Source organism: Berghia stephanieae, chromosome 7 (genome assembly GCF_034508935.2).
Source record: "Berghia stephanieae isolate SIO BIC M18660-M18661 chromosome 7, UCSD_Bste_1.3, whole genome shotgun sequence".
Lineage (NCBI taxonomy): Eukaryota > Metazoa > Mollusca > Gastropoda > Nudibranchia > Aeolidiidae > Berghia > Berghia stephanieae.
Genome location: NC_088366.1, coordinates 27,488,151 through 27,509,893, shown reverse-complemented (window position 1 = coordinate 27,509,893; position 21,743 = coordinate 27,488,151). Strand labels below are relative to the sequence as shown.

Genomic DNA, 21,743 nt, shown 5'->3' with positions numbered 1-21,743 from the left:
TATGGGCTCATTGTGTTGTAACGGAAATCTCAAAAAATGACGTTAAAAACGAACCCGCATTTGCAAATAACTTTAATGAATGATATCTACTACTTGCAGTACCATTGCGAATAGAGGTGGCCTGTTTTGTGATATCTTTTTAGTTATTCATTTATTTATTATTAAATTTAATTTGTCCGTCTCCTCTTTTGAACTTCGTTGTTTTACCTTTTAATTACTCTGCCCGTTATTGGGAAGCTGGGGAATAATCTGACCTGGCGGTAATTATTTTACTATAAACCAGCTTTCCATACTAGGTGTATCAACAATGTCCCTAAGTATTACGAAGTTAAGCTCAACGGGCCCATTAAACTCTAATTCTAATGGAACATGATTACAAACAGCTTGGTCTTACTACGCGGGGATTGTGTATTGTGTGTGTTGGACCCGCGATCTACAGTAGTCGGGAATCTTTTTGGGGATCGTGGATAGCTCATACGGTAGAGTCACGCTCTCCCCGGCCAGGCGGAGTTGTACCAGCAGGGTCGCGGGTTCAAACCCCCATCACCGCCGCGAAATGTGTATTCTCTATTGTCTTCTGGCACTTTCCTTCTCACTTCATCTCTTGTTGTAAAGGATATATTCATCGTAAGGAAGATATAAAATGCCAATCTGGCAATCACACTTCCCTTAGCTAAATAGGATTCCACAGTCTGACGTCACGTCCGCCTAGTGCTGAGGAGGTTTACATTCATGTTCCGTTTGGTCTGGTAGCTCACCAGTGTGGTGCTGTCCTTGAATGCAAACATGGATTGGCGAAGGGAGAGATGCTTTTTGTCCTTAAATATCTGAGGCAAAAACGTCTTGTTCCTCCTTACTGTCCCCACAAGAGTTAGCTTTTGGCGCAGCAGTTTTTGGGACAGCTCGAAGTCTGTGAAGTAATTGTCACAAGTGACGTTCCTTCCAGACTGAAAATAGCGCTGGACCAGGTTTAGAACAGTAGATGCTCCAACACTGCTGGCTGTTTTGGGCTGTGCTCCCTTTCCAAGATATGGTATGCCGTAGCACGGAAAGGCGTTGGCGGCATCACACACCCAAAATATTTTGATGCCATACTTGTCAGGCTTCGAGGGGATATACTGCAGAAAGGCACAACAACCACGGAAATTGACAAGTTGCTCGTCTACTGTGAGGGCTTCTCCCGGCGCATAGTGCATCTGAAGGGCAATCTGGAACTTGTTCCAAATGTCCCTGATTGGAGCAAACAGATCCCTGGCTCTTCGTTGGCTTCTCGTCTCCTTGTCGTCAAACCGCATGTAAGTCAAAAGAGACGAAAAACGGTTCCGAGAGAAACAAGCCCGTAAAATTTGCAGTCCATCCAAAACATCGAACAACATCTTTATATCTGTCATGTTTTCCTTCCTGGAGCCTGCATACAGCAAGCACCCAATAAGGGCAGAGATCTCTCAGACTGTCCATTTCATGCCTTTCACCCTCCTCCCTTCAATATTTGTGTATTTTACGCACTCGTCGATCATGAACGCCGTGAAAAACAGCAGAAAGGCGCTCTCTGGTGTCTCCACATGTCCTGTTGCGGGAGTGTGCTCATGAGGTAACCTCAAAATATTGCGGGCTGGCGTTTTGGTAGCTGCAGGTTTGGTCTTACTCCAATCTATCATCCGTGACTTGTAGCAGCCAGCATCTGAAGCGATGTCGTTGGCAACCACGGGCAACAGCTCGGTGTTGGTTGCAACCACAGGCAATAGCTCGGTATAGCTGGCAGTCTGCAAGTCATTATCATCCTCATCATCATCATCATCATCCCCACCAACTGCTTCGTCCATTTCACCATCCTCAACGTCAAACTGATCTGAAATAAATCTTCAGATGAAGATTCCTCTTCAGAGCTGTTCTCCGGCTCAACAGACAGGAGTTGTTCCCATATATTTCTGTCCGCCATTTCACTGTTAAAACGAGAAACGTAATTTACTTTAGTTATTGAGTCCATTGAATGATAAAGAACTATGATACAGAGTCTATCCCGGTTTAGTAACGTTAAATGGACTGATAGCATTTGGTATCACAAGCATGACGATGGCTTGTACCGTATGAAGGGACCCCACCACCCATTACTGTTGATAGAAGCCAACATGGAGAGATTGTGTGGAAATAACTAGAAATAATCTGACTCACACTGAAACCCAGGATTATTGGATCTGTTCACTATCAGCAAAAATCATAGAGGCTAGCTAATCTATTATCATCTTTATTTCTTTTTACAACACACTCTATGTCCGTGTCTCCTGAAAAGAACCAACGTGTAAAACCTGCAATGTCCTTACCAACTTCAGCTATGCACATGAACTGGCTGCTAAGTAGTAGGACTAGTTTGGGTTACGTCATAACCATATTATACTAGTTTATACAGCTAATAATGAATTTATACTAATTACTCACCTCAATAGGGTGTGTCTTTTTTACGAAACCCTGCGAAACCCGACGAAACCCGACGAAACCCGACGAATCCCGACAAGGTTATGGGAAGTAGGTGGCTGTGGGGAGTGAACCTAGAACTCAGGGAAGTGTACACCATTGGGGAGTGAACCTGGGACTGGGTTTCGGCGGGTTTCGTAAAAAAGAACCAGTGCTTTTTTACGAAACCCGGCGAAACCCGACAATATCCAGCAAAGTTATGGGAAGTAGACAACTGTGGGGAGTGAACCCGAGACTCAGGGAAGTGTACACCAGTCGGGAGTGAACCTGAGACTAAGGTTATCGGCGGGTTCGTAAAAAAGAATTAGTGCTTTATTACGAAACCCGACAATATCCGGCAAAGTTATGGGAGTTTGGCAACAGTGGGGGGTGATTCTGGGAGTCAGGGAATTGCACACCAGTTGGGAGTTAACCTGGGACTGTGTAAAAAGGATATCAGTGGGAAATAAACCTGGGACTAAAGGGAGATGGATACCATTGAAAGTTGAAGCCGGATATGGGAGTTGAGTACCAGAGGAGAATGAACCTGACACTATAGAAGGTGGGCGCCAGTGGGGAGTGAACCTGGGACTCAGGGAAGTGCACAGCAATTGGGAGTTAACCTTGGACTGTGGGAGATGGATAACTGTGGGTATCCGAGCCGAACTATAGGAGTTGGGTACCAGAGGAGAATGAACCTGACACTATAGAAGGTGGGCGCCAGTGGGGAGTGAACCTGGGATTCAGGGAATTTCACACCAGTAGGGAGTTCACCTGGGACTGTGTAAAAAGGATATCAGTGGGAAATAAACCTGGGACTAAAGGGAGATGGATACCATTGAAAGTTGAAGCCGGATTTGAGAGTTTGGTACCAGAGGAGAATGAACCTGACACTATAGGAGGTGGGCGCCAGTAGGGAGTGAACCTGGGACTCAGGGAAGTGCACAGCAATTGGGAGTTAACCTTGGACTGTGGGAGATGGATAACTGTGGGTATCCGAGCCGAACTATAGGAGTTGGGTACCAGAGGAGAATGAACCTGACACTATAGAAGGTGGGCGCCAGTGGGGAGTGAACCTGGGATTCAGGGAATTTCACACCAGTAGGGAGTTAACCTGGGACTGTGTAAAAAGGATATCAGTGGGAAATAAACCTGGGACTAAAGGGAGATGGATACCATTGAAAGTTGAAGCCGGATATGAGAGTTTGGTACCAGAGGAGAATGAACCTGACACTATAGGAGGTGGGCGCCAGTAGGGAGTGAACCTGGACTATGTAAACAGGATATTAGTGGGAAATAAACCTGGGACTAAAGGGAGGTGGATACCATTGGGAGTTGAAGCCGGATTTGGGAGTTGGGTACCAGAGGAGAGAGAAACCTGACACTATAGGAGGTGGGCGCCAGTGGGGAGTGAACCTGGGACTATGTAAAAAGGATATCAGTGGGAAATAAACCTGGGACTAAAGGGAGATGAATACCATTGAAAGTTGAAGCCGGATATGAGAGTTTGGTACCAGAGGAGAATGAACCTGACACTATAGGAGGTAGGCGCCAGTGGGGAGTGAACCTGGGACTATGTAAACAGGATATCAGTGGGAAATAAACCTGGGACTAAATGGAGATGGATACCATTGAAAGTTGAAGTCGGATATGAGAGCTTGGTACCAGAGGAGAATGAACCTGACACTATAGGAGGTGGGCGCCAGTGGGGAGTGAACCTGGGACTATGTAAACAGGATATCAGTGGGAAATAAACCTGGGACTAAAGGGAGATGGATACCATTGAAAGTTGAAGTCGGATATGAGAGCTTGGTACCAGAGGAGAATAAACCTGACACTATAGGGGTGGGCGCCAATGGGGAGTGAACCTGGGACTATGTAAACAGGATATCAGTGGGAAATAAACCTTGGACTAAAGGGACATGGATACCATTGAAAGTTGAAACCGGATATGAAAGTTTGGTACCAGAGGAGAATGAACCTGACACAATAGGAGGTGGGCGCCAGTGGAGAGTGAACCTGGGACTCAGGAAATTGCAAACCAGTGGGGAGTTAACCTGGGAATATGTATAAAGGATATCCTTTATTAGATATTCACAGGTTAACTCCCCACTGGTGTGCACTTCCCTGACTCCCAGGTTCACTCCCCACTGGCGGCCACCTTTTATAGTGTCAGGTTCATTCTCCTCTGGTACACAACTCCTATAGTTCGGCTCGGATACCCACAGTTATCCATCTCCCACAGTCCCAGGTTAACTCCAAATTGGTGTGCACTTCCTGAGTCCCAGGTTCACTCCACACTGGCGCCCACCTCCTATAGTGTCAGGTTCATTCTCCTCTGGTACTCAACTCCCATATCCAGCTTCAACTTTCAATGGTGTCCATCTCCCTTTAGTCCCAGGTTTATTTCCCACTGATATCCTTTTTACATAGTCCCAGGTTCACTCCCCATGGCGCCCACCTCCTATAGTGTCAGGTTTCTCTCTCTCCCCTGGTACCCAACTCCCAAATCCGGCTTCAACTCCCAATGGTATCCATCTCCCTTTAGTCCCAGATTTATTTCCTACTGATCTCCTTTTTACATATTCCCAGGTTCACTCCCCACTGGCGCCCACCCCCTATAGTGTCAGGTTAATTCTCCTCTGGTACCAAGCTCTCATATCCGGCTTCAACTTTCAATGGTATCCATCTCCCTTTAGTCCCAGGTTTATTTCCCACTGATATCCTTTTTACATATTCCCAGGTTAAATCCCCACTGGTGTGCAATTCCCTGACTCCCAGGTTCACTCCCCACTGGCGGCCACCTTTTATAGTGTCAGGTTCATTCTCCTCTGGTACCCAACTCCTATAGTTCGGCTCGGATACCCACAGTTATCCATCTCCCACAGTCCCAGGTTAACTCCAAATTGGTGTGCACTTCCCTGAGTCCCAGGTTCACTCCACACTGGCGCCCACCTCCTATAGTGTCAGGTTCATTCTCCTCTGGTACTCAACTCCCATATCCAGCTTCAACTTTCAATGGTGTCCATCTCCCTTTAGTCCCAGGTTTATTTCCCACTGATATCCTTTTTACATAGTCCCAGGTTCACTCCCCACTGGCGCCCACCTCCTATAGTGTCAGGTTTCTCTCTCCTCTGGTACCCAACTCCCAAATCCGGCTTCAACTCCCATTGGTATCCATCTCCCTTTAGTCCCAGATTTATTTCCTTCTGGTCTCCTTTTTACATAGTCCCAGGTTCACTCCCCACTGGCGCCCACCCCCTATAGTGTCAGGTTCATTCTCTGGTACCAAGCTCTCATATCCGGCTTCAACTTTCAATGGTATCCATCTCCCTTTAGTCCCAGGTTTATTTCCCACTGATATCCTTTTTACATATTCCCAGGTTAAATCCCCACTGGTGCAATTCCCTGAATCCCAGGTTCACTCCCCACTGGCGCCCACCTTCTATAGTGTCAGGTTCATTCTCCTCTGGTACCCAACTCCTATAGTTCGGCTCGGATACCCACAGTTATCCATCTCCCACAGTCCAAGGTTAACTCCCAATTGCTGTGCACTTCCCTGAGTCACAGGTTCACTCCACACTGGCGCCCATCTCCTATAGTGTCAGGTTCATTCTCCTCTGGTACTCAACTCCCATATCCGGCTTCAACTTTCAATGGTATCCATCTCCCTTTAGTCCCAGGTTTATTTCCCACTGATATCCTTTTTACATAGTCCCAGGTTCACTCCCACTGGCGCCCACCTCCTATAGTGTCAGGTTTCTCTCTCCTCTGGTACCCAACTCCCAAATCCGGCTTCAACTCCCAATGGTATCCATCTCCCTTTAGTCCCAGATTTATTTCCTACTGATCTCCTTTTTACATAGTCCCAGGTTCACTCCCCACTGGCGCCCACCCCCTGTAGTGTCAGGTTCATTCTCCTCTGGTACCAAGCTCTCATATCCGGCTTCAACTTTCAATGGTATCCATCTCCCTTTAGTCCCAGGTTTATTTCCCACTGATATCCTTTTTACATATTCCCAGGTTAAATCCCCACTGGTGTGCAATTCCCTGAATCTCAGGTTCACTCCCCACTGGCGCCCACCTTCTATAGTGTCAGGTTCATTCTCCTCTGGTACCCAACTCCTATAGTTCGGCTCGGATACCCACAGTTATCCATCTCCCACAGTCCAAGGTTAACTCCCAATTGCTGTGCACTTCCCTGATTCACAGGTTCACTCCACACTGGCGCCCATCTCCTATAGTGTCAGGTTCATTCTCCTCTGGTACTCAACTCCCATATCCGGCTTCAACTTTCAATGGTATCCATCTCCCTTTAGTCCCAGGTTTATTTCCCACTGAAATCCTTTTTACACATTCCCAGGTTAACTCCCCACTGGTGTGAAATTCCCTGAGTCCCAGGTTCACTCCCCACTGGCGCCCACCTTCTATAGTGTCAGGTTCATTCTCCTCTGGTACTCAACTCCCATATCCGGCTTCAACTTTCAATGGTATCCATCTCCCTTTAGTCCCAGGTTTATTTCCCACTGATATCCTTTTTACACAGTCCCAGGTTAACTCCCCACTGGTGTGCAATTCCCTGACTCCCAGGATCACCCCCCACTGTTGCCAAACTCCCATAACTTTGCCGGATATTGTCGGGTTTCGTAATAAAGCACTAATTCTTTTTTATGAAACCCGCCGAAACCGGCCGATAACCTTAGTCTCAGGTTCACTCCCGACTGGTGTACACTTCCCTGAGTCTCGGGTTCACTCCCCACGGTTGTCTACTTCCCATAACTTTGCTGCATATTGTCGGGTTTCGGCGGGTTTCGTAAAAAAGCACTGATTCTTTTTTACGAAACCCGCCGAAACCCAGTCCCAGGTTCACTCCCCAATGGTGTACACTTCCCTGAGTTCTGGGTTCACTCCCCAGTGCCACCTACTTCCCAATACTTTGTCGGGATTTGTCGGGTTTCGGCGGGTTTCGCAGGGTTTCGCAGGGTTTCGGCGGGTTTCGTAAAAAAGACACACCGCCTCAATAGGCAAAATACAAAACTGGCAATTGTAGTTGTAGAAATATATCGATATTTTGTAAAAGCAGAAGTAATAATATTTGTAAACTGTCGCGGGCAAAACGAGTAGAAAAGGTCATGAGTACACATGACATAGACGACACACGGCTAGGTCAGGTCATGACTCGGCGCATTCTTTTAGGACACAACAAGATTATTTTGTGGAATCATGCCAAAATCGACGTTCAAAAAATAACCCATTACAACCAGTTGATACCAGTCAGAAAGTGCACTATAAATTAGTATTGCGTTGATCACTCTGTTGTATTGTAAATACAGAAACATCTGTGTAAATAGTAATCTATTAAGACATTCTCCCTGCCACTACTCCAATAGACTTATACAAAATATCTATAAATTTTGCTTTTGGCAAAAAGAATGCCAAATTGGCAACCATAATTGATACGTAAGTAAGTGACACGTCGGGCACGCGGGTGGCGAACGTATTCCTCTCTTCGCTTGTCGGCGGGTCTGAAAGACCACGCGAGTGGCGAATGGGGCATGAGGAATAAAACTCTCTTTGTGCGTTACCGGGTCCAACAGACCCCGCGAGTGGCCGCGCTAAAGAATTTTATAGGGTTGTGAAAAAAATTCATATAAAATACAATTTCCATGAAAATTAAAAAAAAAAAAAACTCAATCCACATAACAAAAAATGGTTGAAGGAAGCATATCTAGAGTTTCAAGTTTTTATTTACTCATTCAAAGACACAATGACAGAATATGTACTTGGGGTGGGTCTAATAGACCCACGAGTGGCGGTAAAGGTTAATATTATAACTACGTAGTTTTGATTCTAGTCGTGTCCAGAAAAAGTCAGGATTTTTTTCTTTTTTTTTTGTTTCCTTCTAATTTCAATTCATTAACTTAAACTCAACTATCATAGCTTTCATTACATTGCATTTATATTTATAATTAAAAATCTTGATTAAAAAAAAAAAAAAAAAAAAAAAATTATAAACAACATATATTCAAAAAATAAAAATTGATTTGGACATTTCTTTTGCCTTGTTAGGATTTCTGACTGACAGCATTTGGAAGGGCACTCGGGCCAGTTGTTCAGTACGGATTGGTTTAGTCTTGTTTTTCTTTTCTATTCTTATGACCCCTTTATCCATCCAGCTGTGATTGAGTAATTGTTACATTTAGACCTTTGCAATAGATCATTGTCCTTTCTAAAGGGTAGCTGAAATTATTATTGTCTGTTTAACACAACTGAAACTCGTTGGGTTTTTGGCTCTGAAGGTCAACTCCAATGCTATCTTGTTGGGTGGGAAACTTGCCTGCTTGACTCCTACAAACTGGGATGAAGTTTGTTTATTGTTAATTTATTTTCTCATATTACACCTGTATAATAATTATATAATATGTGTTCCTGATAACACTAGGAGGTCACTTACTCCGTCTTCTATCCGTTTTCTGAGTTGCTTCCGGTCTTTGTTTTGCAATGGGATTACAGACCTTGCCATCATTAAGCACATTTCGGATTCAAGCATGCTACTTGTCTCTTACCAAATATTTGCTATATATAAACTAATGTAACTCCGGCTTCCCGCACACTTTGTTACATACAAGTACAAGACCAAATCCGATTCTGATGTTATCATTCTCTTTCATGGCCATTTGAACAAACGAGTCACTACAGCTGTAAGAGTGAGAAAGAGAAATGGAAAGAAGGCAAGTGAGGGATAGAGAGAAAGGCAGACACATACACACACACAAACACTCTCACTCAGACACATACACACTTACAGGCTACACATAGACACATAAAAAAAATTAACAAAAAAGGGAGAGTGTTACATACAATTATGCCTAATGCTAGTTTGCAAAGCTCAATTACTGAAGTTATTTCACCAAAACAAGAAGGACCCTCCTCAACAAGAATATTCTCCCCTATTACTACATTACTTCATATTTTTTAACAGATTGAGTGTTTTTATTCCATTTTTATTTTTATCTGATGAATTATTAGACCATCTGTATTAAAAACAGATAGAATTAAATAAAGAAAAGAAAAAAAAGCCCAAACCAAACAGTACAACAGCGGGTAACAATGGAGCAACATCGCATGGTGTTGTGCAATCGTGACTAACCAACAAAGAGAAATGACTCGTTAAATTAAATTCATGGAACTCTGGATTAGGACCTTCAAATTCAAGCTCGCTTTGGCATCAAGCATGTCTAAGCAACCTCCCGATGACCATGTTTAAAGGTGTCATGGACTGTACTTGGTTTGTTCTGCCCCTGGCCTAAATCCTTGGCTGGGAGGAAGACAGTCAAATATATCGTAGTTTTAGGGAGATTGCATTTTTTCCTTGTAAATTAAATCATCTCTCTGCTATGTACTGATATTTTTGTTTTGTTTTGAATTATATATATGATTTGTAAACCTTTGAGTGTATTCTTCTTAGTGGGATCTTGTGCTTGTGTCTGGGTGAGACTGATGGTGTGCGCTGGAATCGAGATCTGTTCCCTATTTGAGCCATTCCCCTATGTATAACTTTTTCTAGAGGGCTTCCAATTGTAAATCTAGAATATTTGGCTATCCCAATTTCTCCCTTTTTACTGGTGCTGAAATGACCTAAATGTGTCACGAACTTCGTAAAAGCCTTAAAAACGCATTGCTATTGGCAATGCGCTTGGATCACAAGCAAGGGGTTCAGTACCCTTAGGTTTGATCTCTTCATCCATGATTGGGTGGCTGTGACAATAAGGTCTTTGCAATAGATAAGTTTCCTATCTAACAGGGACCTAGTAGTTGTTACGGTCTGAAACCAGCTAAAAAACAGCTTTGTTTTAGTCTTATTGCTATCTTTTTAACTAGGAATCAGGGACGTCCGTCCTTCTCTGCCTCCTTCCTACCCATGGGAGATGAATTTTTAAAATTGTACATCATTCTCCCTTGTTGCCCCTATATAGCAATTCATGTTTTCATGTGTTTGTGGATAATATAATAAGTGTGTCCCGCCCAATTAGCAGGAATTTAGGCGTCTGCTGATACTTTTTGTTACAGTTTTCCTTTTAAGAAACAAATTTGAAGTGCTTTCATCAATTTTAAGTGACTAGGCACTTCAACTTAGAATAGGCATTTTGCAGTTTCCTCAATCCACTTTCCAGTTAATCGGGGAGCTGGGTCAATAATTATCAATTATGCAGTAATTCCGTTTTCCATACAGAAACCAGGAAAAGCTCCAGTTCCATGGGCATTAGGGCTCTGTAGGGCTATTACTATTCCAGGGCAAGAGATAATTTTTTTTCCTTCTAAGTCTATCATGAGGGAAGCAATTAATAATAATGACAACTTCTGTAGGTAATGATAACTTAGGATCATACCATGTTGTTTTTTTTCTTACTTTTAGACTTCTTTCCTTAAAAATGTAATTGTTAATTTAAAGTAGTATGCCCTTCACTAAAATGTGCCCGAAGCACTTGACATCCAGCAGCAACACTGAATTATGTAGGAAGGGAAATTTAGCCATTAGGGTGATCATATGGTTTCTTTTCAACTGAGTTAACTGTTATCAGATAGTATTTTTTTTATATACAAGAATGTTCCTTTTCTAAGGACTCAACATTGGGCTTGGACCAGCCACAATTGTGTTAGAATCTTCCAACATACGAGTCGCAAGTCAAATGACATACCATCAGACCACACAGCCGCACCAGAACCCAACTGACCCAACAAGTCCTAAACTAAGATGGTTTACCAAATTACTTGAATTTTGGTTTAACTCACTCAACCCTAACAACACCAACTATATCCGTAGTTTACCCGGGTTACTTTTCCTCATGCCTATTTATTACATTTTTCTGAGACAAATTATAGGCGTAGTATCAAAGCTAATGTTTTTAGTTTTTGCATGTTAATGATAGTTGAATGAAACTATCTATGTACTTACTCATTTTTTATACATTTTTTCCAATTTTGAAAACTAGCAAAAATCGCTGGGATTTAGTAAGTTAAACTGTTTTTACTGGGCAGGGTCTTTTGATCTCCCATGGTGGGCAGGAGGTCACTAACTGTGTCTTTTATTTCTATCCCCCTGTAGCTGGTTTCTGTCTTTGTCCTGGAATGGGATTACTTGGTTTTATCCTAGTCCTTGGCTGAGAGGGTAACAGTCAAATGTAGAGTGTTAGTTTTGGGAGATGATATTTTTGTCTTATTAATTATCTCTCTGTTTGATAGTTATATTTTTTTTTGTTTAGAACATATCTTTTATACATTTAATATATTTTTCTTAGAGGGATCATGTGCTGGTTTCTGCTGGTGATAGCAAATGAACACATTAATGGCATGCTCTTGGAATCTACATCAGTTCCCTATTTGAACAATTCTCCTTTGTCTTACTTTTTTTTTTGACTATCCCATTTTCTTCCTTTTTACTGGCGCTGATATGACCTTAATGTGTCATAATCACCGTAAAACACTTAAAAGCAAACAAACCCTTTTTGGTGAAAATCTGTTGAATCAAACTGCAAGGGAGTAAGTTCATTGATCCACTTAAGCCATATTTTAAATACAGTGGACACGTCGACGTTGCTTAAGTTAATTTATACCCAAGTCGATTTTTTTTCTTGATCCCTCTCCCTTCTTCCTATATAACGTTAGTAAAAAAAACAAAACACTCCACATAAGTCGATGTTGCTTAAGTCGATGTTTTTTGTCACTCGTGACCACAATAAAAACACAAATAAACAAGTATTTCCATTGGTTAAAAAAGCTACCAGTAAGAATTTTCATTGGTTAAGATTATCTACGAACGATTGGCACACACTGATGTGACGTAGGTGCTTTGCCTGACGTCTATGCTCAATGTACATGAGCATTATCGAATAGCTTTGATTTATCCATCTCACATTTTACATGGTTGCAACTTCAAGTCAAGATTTGTAGAAAAAAAATAAATTTCTATTCCAAGGCATTCAATTTAATGACCCTCTTAATTAGTATCAATTTTATCAAGAATTCATGTCAAGTCTACAACTAAAATGGCAAACATAAGGTTGACAACCTTATCGTTGAAAAGAAAGATCAAACTGATTAATGCCTTCAAAAGTCTGGCATGTGACAGAAAATCATGAAGAGGAAATGGCATACCAGACAATTCACTCTCGATGACTTACAAGAAGCGTGACCACTACAGGGACCTCTACTTCTCTGGTCAATTCGATGCGACCAAGCAACTTCAGCGGAAAGTGAGACATGAAGGGCCATAACTTATTCTAGATTGGCTTGCTTTGTTCACATGCATTTTTGCTCATTTGGTTACACTCCGGTTAAGTTGCTTATCGGTTAAGTCGATTATTTTTTCCTGTTCCCCTGGACATTGTCTTATCCGGAGTCTTCTGTAATGGGGAAAAATAATCATGGAATGGTGCTCAATCATGAACATACTGCAGTTGCGTCAAGTCAACAGCAACATCAATCATTTAAGATGAGACATAATTCCAGTCAGGGATTATTATAAGTGAGAAATAAAAGGAAAAGAGATCAGATGAAAACAGAATAAAAACATCACAATATGAAGACAAACCTGAAATCCAACTGAGTACTCACTGCCTCACTCAAGTTAGCAAGTGAAATGCATTAGCACTATAGCCTACCTTCTGCCTAATCAAAAAAGTGACTTTCAAAGTTAGTAACTATTGTGGGGCTTGTGTTTCTCACAACTACCACGGGGGACTGAAAGAGATAAACTCATCGGAACCCATGAAATTTCAATGAGACAGGAAGTTTGTACCATACCACTTGAGTCTCAGGTTTTTTTGGCTCCTTGTTACTGTAACTGTAACATTTTCATTCTGTTTCCAACTGAGACTTCTCTACTCCTTTTATTTCTCATTATTATTTATATAAGTGCCTGCTCCGCACTTTTTTCCTGAATCACTATTATAATTTTCTCTCACAAAGACTACACTGTAACTCATTTTACACCCAAGTATGATGAAAAAATGTCAGTGAAAACTTTTTGTGGCCGACAGTGTCATTCCCATGGACCGGAAAGCCGCAGTAGGTTATTGAGCCTGGTAACAATGATAAATTGAAAAAAAAAATTGTCTGTTTATCTGACATTTTTTTGTTTTTTGTTGTTACTGGTTAAAACAGTCTTCTCTGTTTGTTTATTTTGAAGGAAAAGTCCACACCACTTCTCTTTGTCAATCAAGTTAGATTTTATATTCAACTCCATTGTGCTTTATTCTTTTGAGCTTCGAGCAGCTAAATATGCATTGAATACTCCAACAATCTTTTCTTTTTGAAATAATATTTATTCTCAGCATGTCAACTAGCTGTATTAACCATACATTTTCATTTACAAATTATTACATTTTGAACTGTAAGATAATTGGAATAATAATATTGATAGGAATAAAAAACACAAAGAGCAACAAATATGAGGTACTCACTAAGTAAGTACTGTGTGATGCATCGATTTCTTTTAAATGCTTTCATGAACAAAACAAAACATGTAAATCTTACAAGTGAAATGGAATGCATGGATTTATTCTAGTTCTAGGTCTGTTCCTTGCTTCGTTTTTTTTTTTTTTTGTATACCTCTATTTTACACCATTTTTATATCCCACCATGCCATTGTTTTTGGGTGCTGCTATTACCTTAAAATAAGGCAAAACAGAATAATAGCTAAAATAAAGCAAAACAGAGTACTAGCCTTGCTCATTCAAACATAAAATTGCTGCTGTAAATGCATGAGATTGTTAATGTTAAGCAAACAATATGAAATCCCCATTAAAGTTTTTAAAATAAGTACATGTATTTGTAGAAAGGGATAAATCAAACTCGAGGCATTTTCAATATAATAGTCAATACCCTTACTAAGAAATGAGAAAGATAAATCACAAAGGAGGCACCCATTGTGTCATGACTTTTTATCTGAATCAATAGCTGGATTTATGCAAGTGCTCTATGACATGTCGTTTTCAATTCCAGATTTCTGTCACAAGAGCTTCCCATTTCCTCACATTAACATAAGTAAATGGATTATCAGGTTCTTATATCAAATACTATGATAAGAATTATTATTTTCCTCATACTCATTACCACTATACTGCCACATTCTTTCATTACAGTGAAACATTAAGTACATATAACAGTAAAGACCAGAGACATCTTTGGTATGTAGTTTGAGGATCGTACTACATTTGATTTTAAAATAAATAAGACAAAAAAAAAAAAAAAAAAAGAAATTGATAAATGATTATTCAGCTTTTGTTAGCAACCATCAGTTAATATAAAGGGATTGAATTAGGATGTAACAGTTTACTTCAATTCCATTCAATCATTCAATCTTGTATTTTTACACTCGTCTTACTCACTAGTAGTTAAAATGTCAAATCCCCAAAATGAAAATATAATCAGTCTTGATCTGATTCTGATCATCAAGTACCATGGAACACGAGTAAAGCTATAATTCTCTTTCTAGACATGGGCGGAGCTCTTTGTAATAAAAATGTATACACACAATATACAACAAAACACAATGCAATGCTATGAGCGCCGAGCACCTAGGTTTGCTTACAACGGAAATGAAATACCAAAATCACGTGACGCTGAAGAATGCTCTAAACATTTGTTTTGGCAATAGGGACAATTATACATTCATGATAGTCTCTCTCTCTCTCTCTCTCTCTCTCTCTCTCTCTCTCTCTCTCTCTCTCTCTCTCTCTCTCTCTCTCTTGTGTGATCCCCCCCCCCTCCCCTCTCTCTCTTATGCTTACTAAACTTGCTACTTTCAGTCTCACTTAGACAAAAATTGTAATATTATCGTGGCTTAAATGGAGACAGATCTGTCAGAGAAATGCGCAATGAATGTTGGAAGGGATTATTTGAGATTTTGATCAACCTACTTTGTAGAACTAACTAACAATTTCACTTCTTTTATGTATCTCCTGTCATGATGGATATGAACTCCTCTTCGTTTACTGAAATTGAAAGGGAAAAATTAAATCATAATAGTGAAAAAATAACAGAAGTAGATCCATAAATACAATTACAACTAATATTCAACAAGTGAAGGTTGTAATAATAATACCACTGATGATGATAATAGTAATAATAATAATAATAATAATAATAATGATAATAATATTAATGCATCTCATCCCACCACATGCAGGCTCTGCATAACACATTAAAGCATAGGCACACACACTCACACACACACACACACACACACACACACACAAACATCCATGCTCTTGCATTGGACAATGGACCCTTGCGATAATCCTGACTTTGCCATCTCACACCTGGCGGTATAGCTGTTACTGTTTAAATGACTCTAATTAGTAATATATATGTATATATGTATATATATATATATATATATATATATATATATATATATATATATATATATATATATATATATATATATATATATTATATATTTATATATATACACTTATAATGATTACAATTTCATTTATATCCTCTTTACATTTATTAAATATCATTGTGTTGTCTTCTCAACTCATCCATTTTCATTTTCATTTTGATAAATAACTTAAATAGTTTAAGATTGTTTTTTTCCTAACAGGTTAGAGCTAGGTCATCTTTTATCTAAAAAAAGTTTTCTGGCCCAAATGAGAAAAGTGATTTGTCCATGTACAAAATAAAGAAGAGAGGTATAATAACATAAACTTTCTTTTACTCTTAGTTGTTAATTTACATAAATAAGTGTGCTTTAAGCTTTCTAAAAATAAACCAAAAAAAAAACAAAAAAAAAACAGGGTTTGTTGTTGATTTACGCAACCTAATAAAGACAATTCAAAAAAATTAAAAGCTGATGATGAATGAAGACAAAACTCAAACCCAATCATGTCACATCCCAGACAAGACAATAAATGTAAAGGTACTGTAAATTATAAAATACATAGAATATGAGTAGCCTCCTTGCCTATGTTTGTTGAATTGTGCTGTTTCTTCAGGAGAGCTCATAGGGCAATAGTAGATACAATAAATAATGACTTTGTTTTTTTTTTACAAATACTAACCTATTTCATTTTGAAGTTGATCCAAATATTTAAATTATGAGGCAAAAAAAGAAAGAAAAAAAAAAGAATTTAAATGAAAGCAGCTGGTAAACTGTAGTTTTAGTTTTACTCACTTTCTCCATCTCCATCCCGATCAAATTCATCTATCATAGCTCGCAGTTCCTCATCCGTCATGTTCTCTCCTAACTCTCTGTTAAATATATCAAAATACTTGTAAGAGAAAGATGACTTTATTTGGAAAAATAAAAATCAGTTCGTTATATGCGACCCACCGACTAAAAAAGTGGTGTGATATCAGGATAAGTTAGGTGCTGGAAATTGAATTTAGATATAAACATGAAAATTGGGATTAATTTTTATTCATTATATTTGAGAAAAAATACAATTTCTTACTCTGTAATAACTCGAAAATTTGCAGATCTTATCATTTGGATTCTAAATTCACTTCTCGTGGCCCGATTCATCACAACATAACACAGTATTATATCGCTTTGAGACTAACTATTAGTCACAATATGGAGATGAGAAATTTTGACAGAATAGCCAAGGGTGACAATCATGAAAAGGCTGTATAATTTATAAAGTATCAGTTGCTTCACTTCGTAATTATTCGCTTGTTACTCAATTAATCATCTACTGAGTTAATCATGGGTCGCAGAGAAGATGCACTTATTATACCATTACGTAAGGTATGAAGGAGTATAAGTATAAAACAGATACAAAGAATAATAAAGGGTCATAAACAGGACATTTGTTATAGAATAGTGGGGTTCTTTGATTTTAAATTCTACAATTTATGGAGAGGAGTTTTTGTATAAATCGTTCATTGTTTCAAAATGCTTTTTTCTTCTCTCATTCAAAGGTTTGATATTGAATTTGGCTTCAATTCCTGTCATACAAGACAGGGCCATGAAAAAATCTCCTATTGTAGCATTGATCAAATTGATACATAAAAAGTAAAGAAAGAAAACAAACCAGGTAAAAATTGTCAAAAACTGTACAAGTGGTATACACACCTTGCAACACGCCTAAGGTTACGTAAGTTGATTTTCCCTGATGAGTCATCGTCAAAGAGTTTAAAAGCTTTGAGTATTTCTTCCTGAGGATCTCTATCTAGCATCATGTCTGTCACTGAATGTAATAATAAACAAAACAATGAAGGAGAAAAACAAAAAAAAAACAAAAATTATAATAATAAATAAATAAAAATAAATAAAAAATAACCCACAAATCCAGTTATTTTAAGGGATAATGAATTCTATCAAACAGAGAAGAAATTACACGTTGGTTTTTGGTGTGTACAATAAAATGAAAAACTAATCATAACATTTGATATTTTTAAAAACAGTAATAAACACTTTCATCTTAACTTTTTTTTTTTTTTTTTTACAAATACAAATTAAATGTTTTTAATCATGCACCTGTATTTCAAATCAAATTTTCCAAACTGTAAGTGCAAGACTAAAACAAAAGTACTTACTGACTTCATTGAAATCATCAAAAGATATTTTGCCTGTTGCTTCCCTGTCATAGTCTCTTAGAATTTTGAGAACATCTGCTTTTTTAACATCAAACCCCAAAGCTCTCATTGCAACCTAAAAAAGAAAGTCACGATAAAATACTTTCATGTTCCAAATGTAACTCTCACACTATCACATAACTCGAGCTCTATCTTATAATATATTTTCTCTCACTCCTATACTGTCACACGAGGAATATAATGAAGCATTTGACTTTGACATAATAAATATTTCGTAATACTAATTAAAACATAAAAATATACATGGGACCTAATGAGACATCATCATCCCATTGTACACCCTTGTATCCATAAAGACTTTCATCTTTCATTGTTACCCCCGCCTACACTGCTCATTGGACTGGATTTAGAGTGTTGCGGTGATGACCTATGGAACTCATAGTGTAAAAAGTAAAGGTAAATTTTAAGCTTGTTTAGTGGCATCTTTCTTTCATATGTATAACTGGTGAATAAAAATTAAGACTTAGGTGAAGCAAACCATTCTATGTGCACTCCCATTCCTAAAAGTAAAAAAAATAACAATTACTCGAACCCTAACTTCCTCCTTTACAGTAAACCATAAACTGCTGTCATTGAATAATGCCACAGTTGTGTTTGCATACTTTAAACAGTAAATGAAAATTAAATTGATTATTCAAAAACAACCTTGGGTAAAACCTGTAAAACCTACATTCAAGGACCTTGGTGTTCTATTTTGGTGTAGTGACTGAAAATCAGATTGAAAAATCACATGGAGTTTGTGAATCTCTGCCCCCCCCCCCCCCCCCCCCCTTCCCCTTACACGCCTTATCATTATATTGAATGGAATTTGCTTTGCTTTGAGTGTGTTTCAAAATAACGAAAATTAAAAGAGAAAAAGAAAATTTTAATATTAGGAAATGGATTACCTTCAATTCATGGTAGTCAATGGCTCTGTCCTTGTCTGTGTCAAACAAATCAAAAGCCTCCCTGATCTCTTGTTTTTGTTCCTCAGCTAACTCTCTTTTCTTCTTCTTCTTGTTTTTGTCCAAAGCAAACTCAGCTCTGTAAAAGTTTTTTTTAAATAAGAAAAATGGTGCATTGCAGAGACAATCATGATAATCGGTCTACATTTTTCCCCACGAACACATAAGAATAGTATGACCAAACATCCCCAGAAATGAGTGCACATTAATTTATATATATATATACACAGTAGAATTACTTTAAACCGAAATTTTGGGGACCTTCTAAACCATTTCGGTTTAAAGACATTTTGGTTTAAAGCAAGCTCCCATTTTGCAATGTTTATCAAGGAATTTGCTCATTTAATCGTATCATGGGTTTCCCGTTAAATGGAGTTGTTGAATAAATGCCGTCTTCGTAACCATTAATCAAAAAAAATGGGGGTTTTCGTTTTCAATTCAAAATTGTTGAAAGAGTTGAGTTCCGGATGCCTTGTATTATATCTACGTCTTGATCAACTTTTTTTTCATCAACTTCACATAGTATTTTAATTTTAAACTCCAACGTGTAAGCACAGTGCTTTCTTTTAGACATCTTTTAGTAAAATGCAAAGCTAAAATAAGATCGAAAGTTCTTGTGTGATAATTGACAATGAATTATGTGCAGCGACTCAGAGGTGAAGTGAAATGGAAATGAAAAGGCATGTCAATCCTAAGCTGTCTACTACACATCTCTCTTTTGTTGAAAAGCCATTAGGTTCAAAGGCCTAATTACATAGATCCCCCCCCCCCCACCCCTCACACACACACACATTTAAACAAAGTGGAAATGAAATGGCCTGTCAATTGTAAGTTGTCTACCACACCCCCCTCCCCCCCCCCCCCCCCCCCCCTCCTTATTGTCGTGTTGAAAATCCAGTCAGTTCCAAAGCATCAACACACGAATGAGAACATCTCGCCTGCGTGATTCTACACCCCGACTCCCCCTCTTTCCTCATTTTTCGCCTGCCAGTCACCTGCTGTCTTCCTTTTCCAGTCTGTGCGATTGTGGTGTTGGCCAAGCCCAAGTGCAGTGATTGAAGTGTTTGCCTACCCCCCACCCATCACTCTCATCTTATACTTACGCTCTTTGTTTAATATCGCCAGGCATTATTACATGTGGCCTCCTTCCGAATTTTTAAAGAAAAAGGGAAGGTGCTCTCAAGTTGTTTCGGTTTAAAGAAAGTCCTGCTTAGAAGTATTTCGGTTCATCATAAGAATTAGTACAAAGATAATGAAGAAACTAGTACAATTTATTAAATTCTTTGAGGTTTAAGGTATTTTTCGGTTTAGCTTCTTTCGGTTTAAAGTAATTTTACTGTATATATATATATATATATATATATATATATATATATATGTGTGTGTGTGTGTGTGTGTTAAACATGCACATATCATGACATGGGTGTAGTGTACATTCCATTGCACATCAGAAGCTTAACTCCTTTCTCCCGTTTTAAATCCCATTTGAAACTTCCCTCTTAATATCATCTTCGTCTTGAATCGTTTCTAGACACTCTATTTGCTTGCTGCCTTAAATGCGATTATATCTAGAAATTTTAAGAACCCGGAGCTCAAGTTCATTTAATTAATTTACATTTCTTTTGCTCTATAATCTCTAAGTGATCTATCCAACTTAACCAGGGGTCAGGATCGAATCCATCCGTTTACATTTCTTAATAGACTTGATTATGGAAATAAACGTGTCCTCTCAAAATATTTTATTTTAGTAAAAATTGGGGAAGCCTTCCGAAAGCTCCTTCTTGTTTTGTTTTTTTATAATGTTCTAGTAGGGTGTTTGGGAGGGGGGAAACTTTAAAACAAAAAAAAAAAACAAAAAAAAAAAAAAGTCTCCCCCTTCCCAAACCCCCACTAGAACATTATAAAAAGTTTTCCCCCTCCCAAACCCCCCTACTAGAACAAGAATACTGGGGATGTAGGAGCTTTCGGAAGGCCTCCCACAAATTGTCTACTGTGGGCTATTGACTATCTATGACTTTAGAAATCGAGACTGAGCACGCAGTGATTCAGGGCTCACTTTGATTGAGACATATCTTCACCTTCTCCCACCGACAGTTAAGAAGTAAAAAAAATTGAACTGAATTATTCTTCACATTAGTCAAAATACATGTAACAATAATTTTTAAAAATATAATAGAATGTACAAATAACTAGAACTGGAATGTATTGTAGACTTTATTAGAATTAAACATGTTGCAGCACGCCAAAAATAGTAGAGAAGGCGAAGGCAGAAAAGATGGATATTTAACTTTTGTTTTGGATGAACATCGTACATTAAAATGAATCATAACCAAATAAGCGTCAACCAAGGATTAATAAATTAAACTTCTATATGTCATTATTTGATAGAAACACAATATTAAACACATGTATTACCTCAATGCAAGACTCATTTTGAAAGCAAATTGTTTACACCGTATCTTTGATCTCTATGTACTAAAATTACCAGAGTAGCATCCCTTGGTATACTTGCCGGGTCAAATAAATGGGCATTAGTTGAAAAATAACGTTTAGTATTCACCTAAAATAGTATTCGCTGATCGATATTGCAAAACAACCTTTTAAAATTAAAAAAAAAAAAAAACAATGGGTTTAAAAAAACAACAAATCTTATTGTTTTTTTTTTTGTTTTTTTTTCATTGTACTCTTATTTTGTTGTTTTTAATGTATGATGTCCTTTTATGTACTTAATTCAATTGT

The 21,743-nt window shown here is 38.6% G+C and overlaps 1 protein-coding gene across 1 annotated transcript; it reads right to left on the bottom strand.

The window, feature by feature from the left end:
• Positions 1-13,754: 13,754 nt before the first annotated feature.
• LOC144976976 (centrin-3) lies at positions 13,755-21,505 on the bottom strand. The gene is made up of 6 exons (XM_078921632.1): positions 21,420-21,505; positions 18,948-19,083; positions 18,001-18,115; positions 17,537-17,651; positions 16,634-16,710; positions 13,755-15,446 (listed from the first exon to the last, which is right to left on the bottom strand). Exons 1-6 carry the CDS (start codon positions 21,434-21,436, stop codon positions 15,403-15,405), a joined length of 504 nt encoding a protein of 167 aa, XP_078777758.1. The 5' UTR covers positions 21,437-21,505; the 3' UTR covers positions 13,755-15,402.
• Positions 21,506-21,743: the final 238 nt, after the last annotated feature.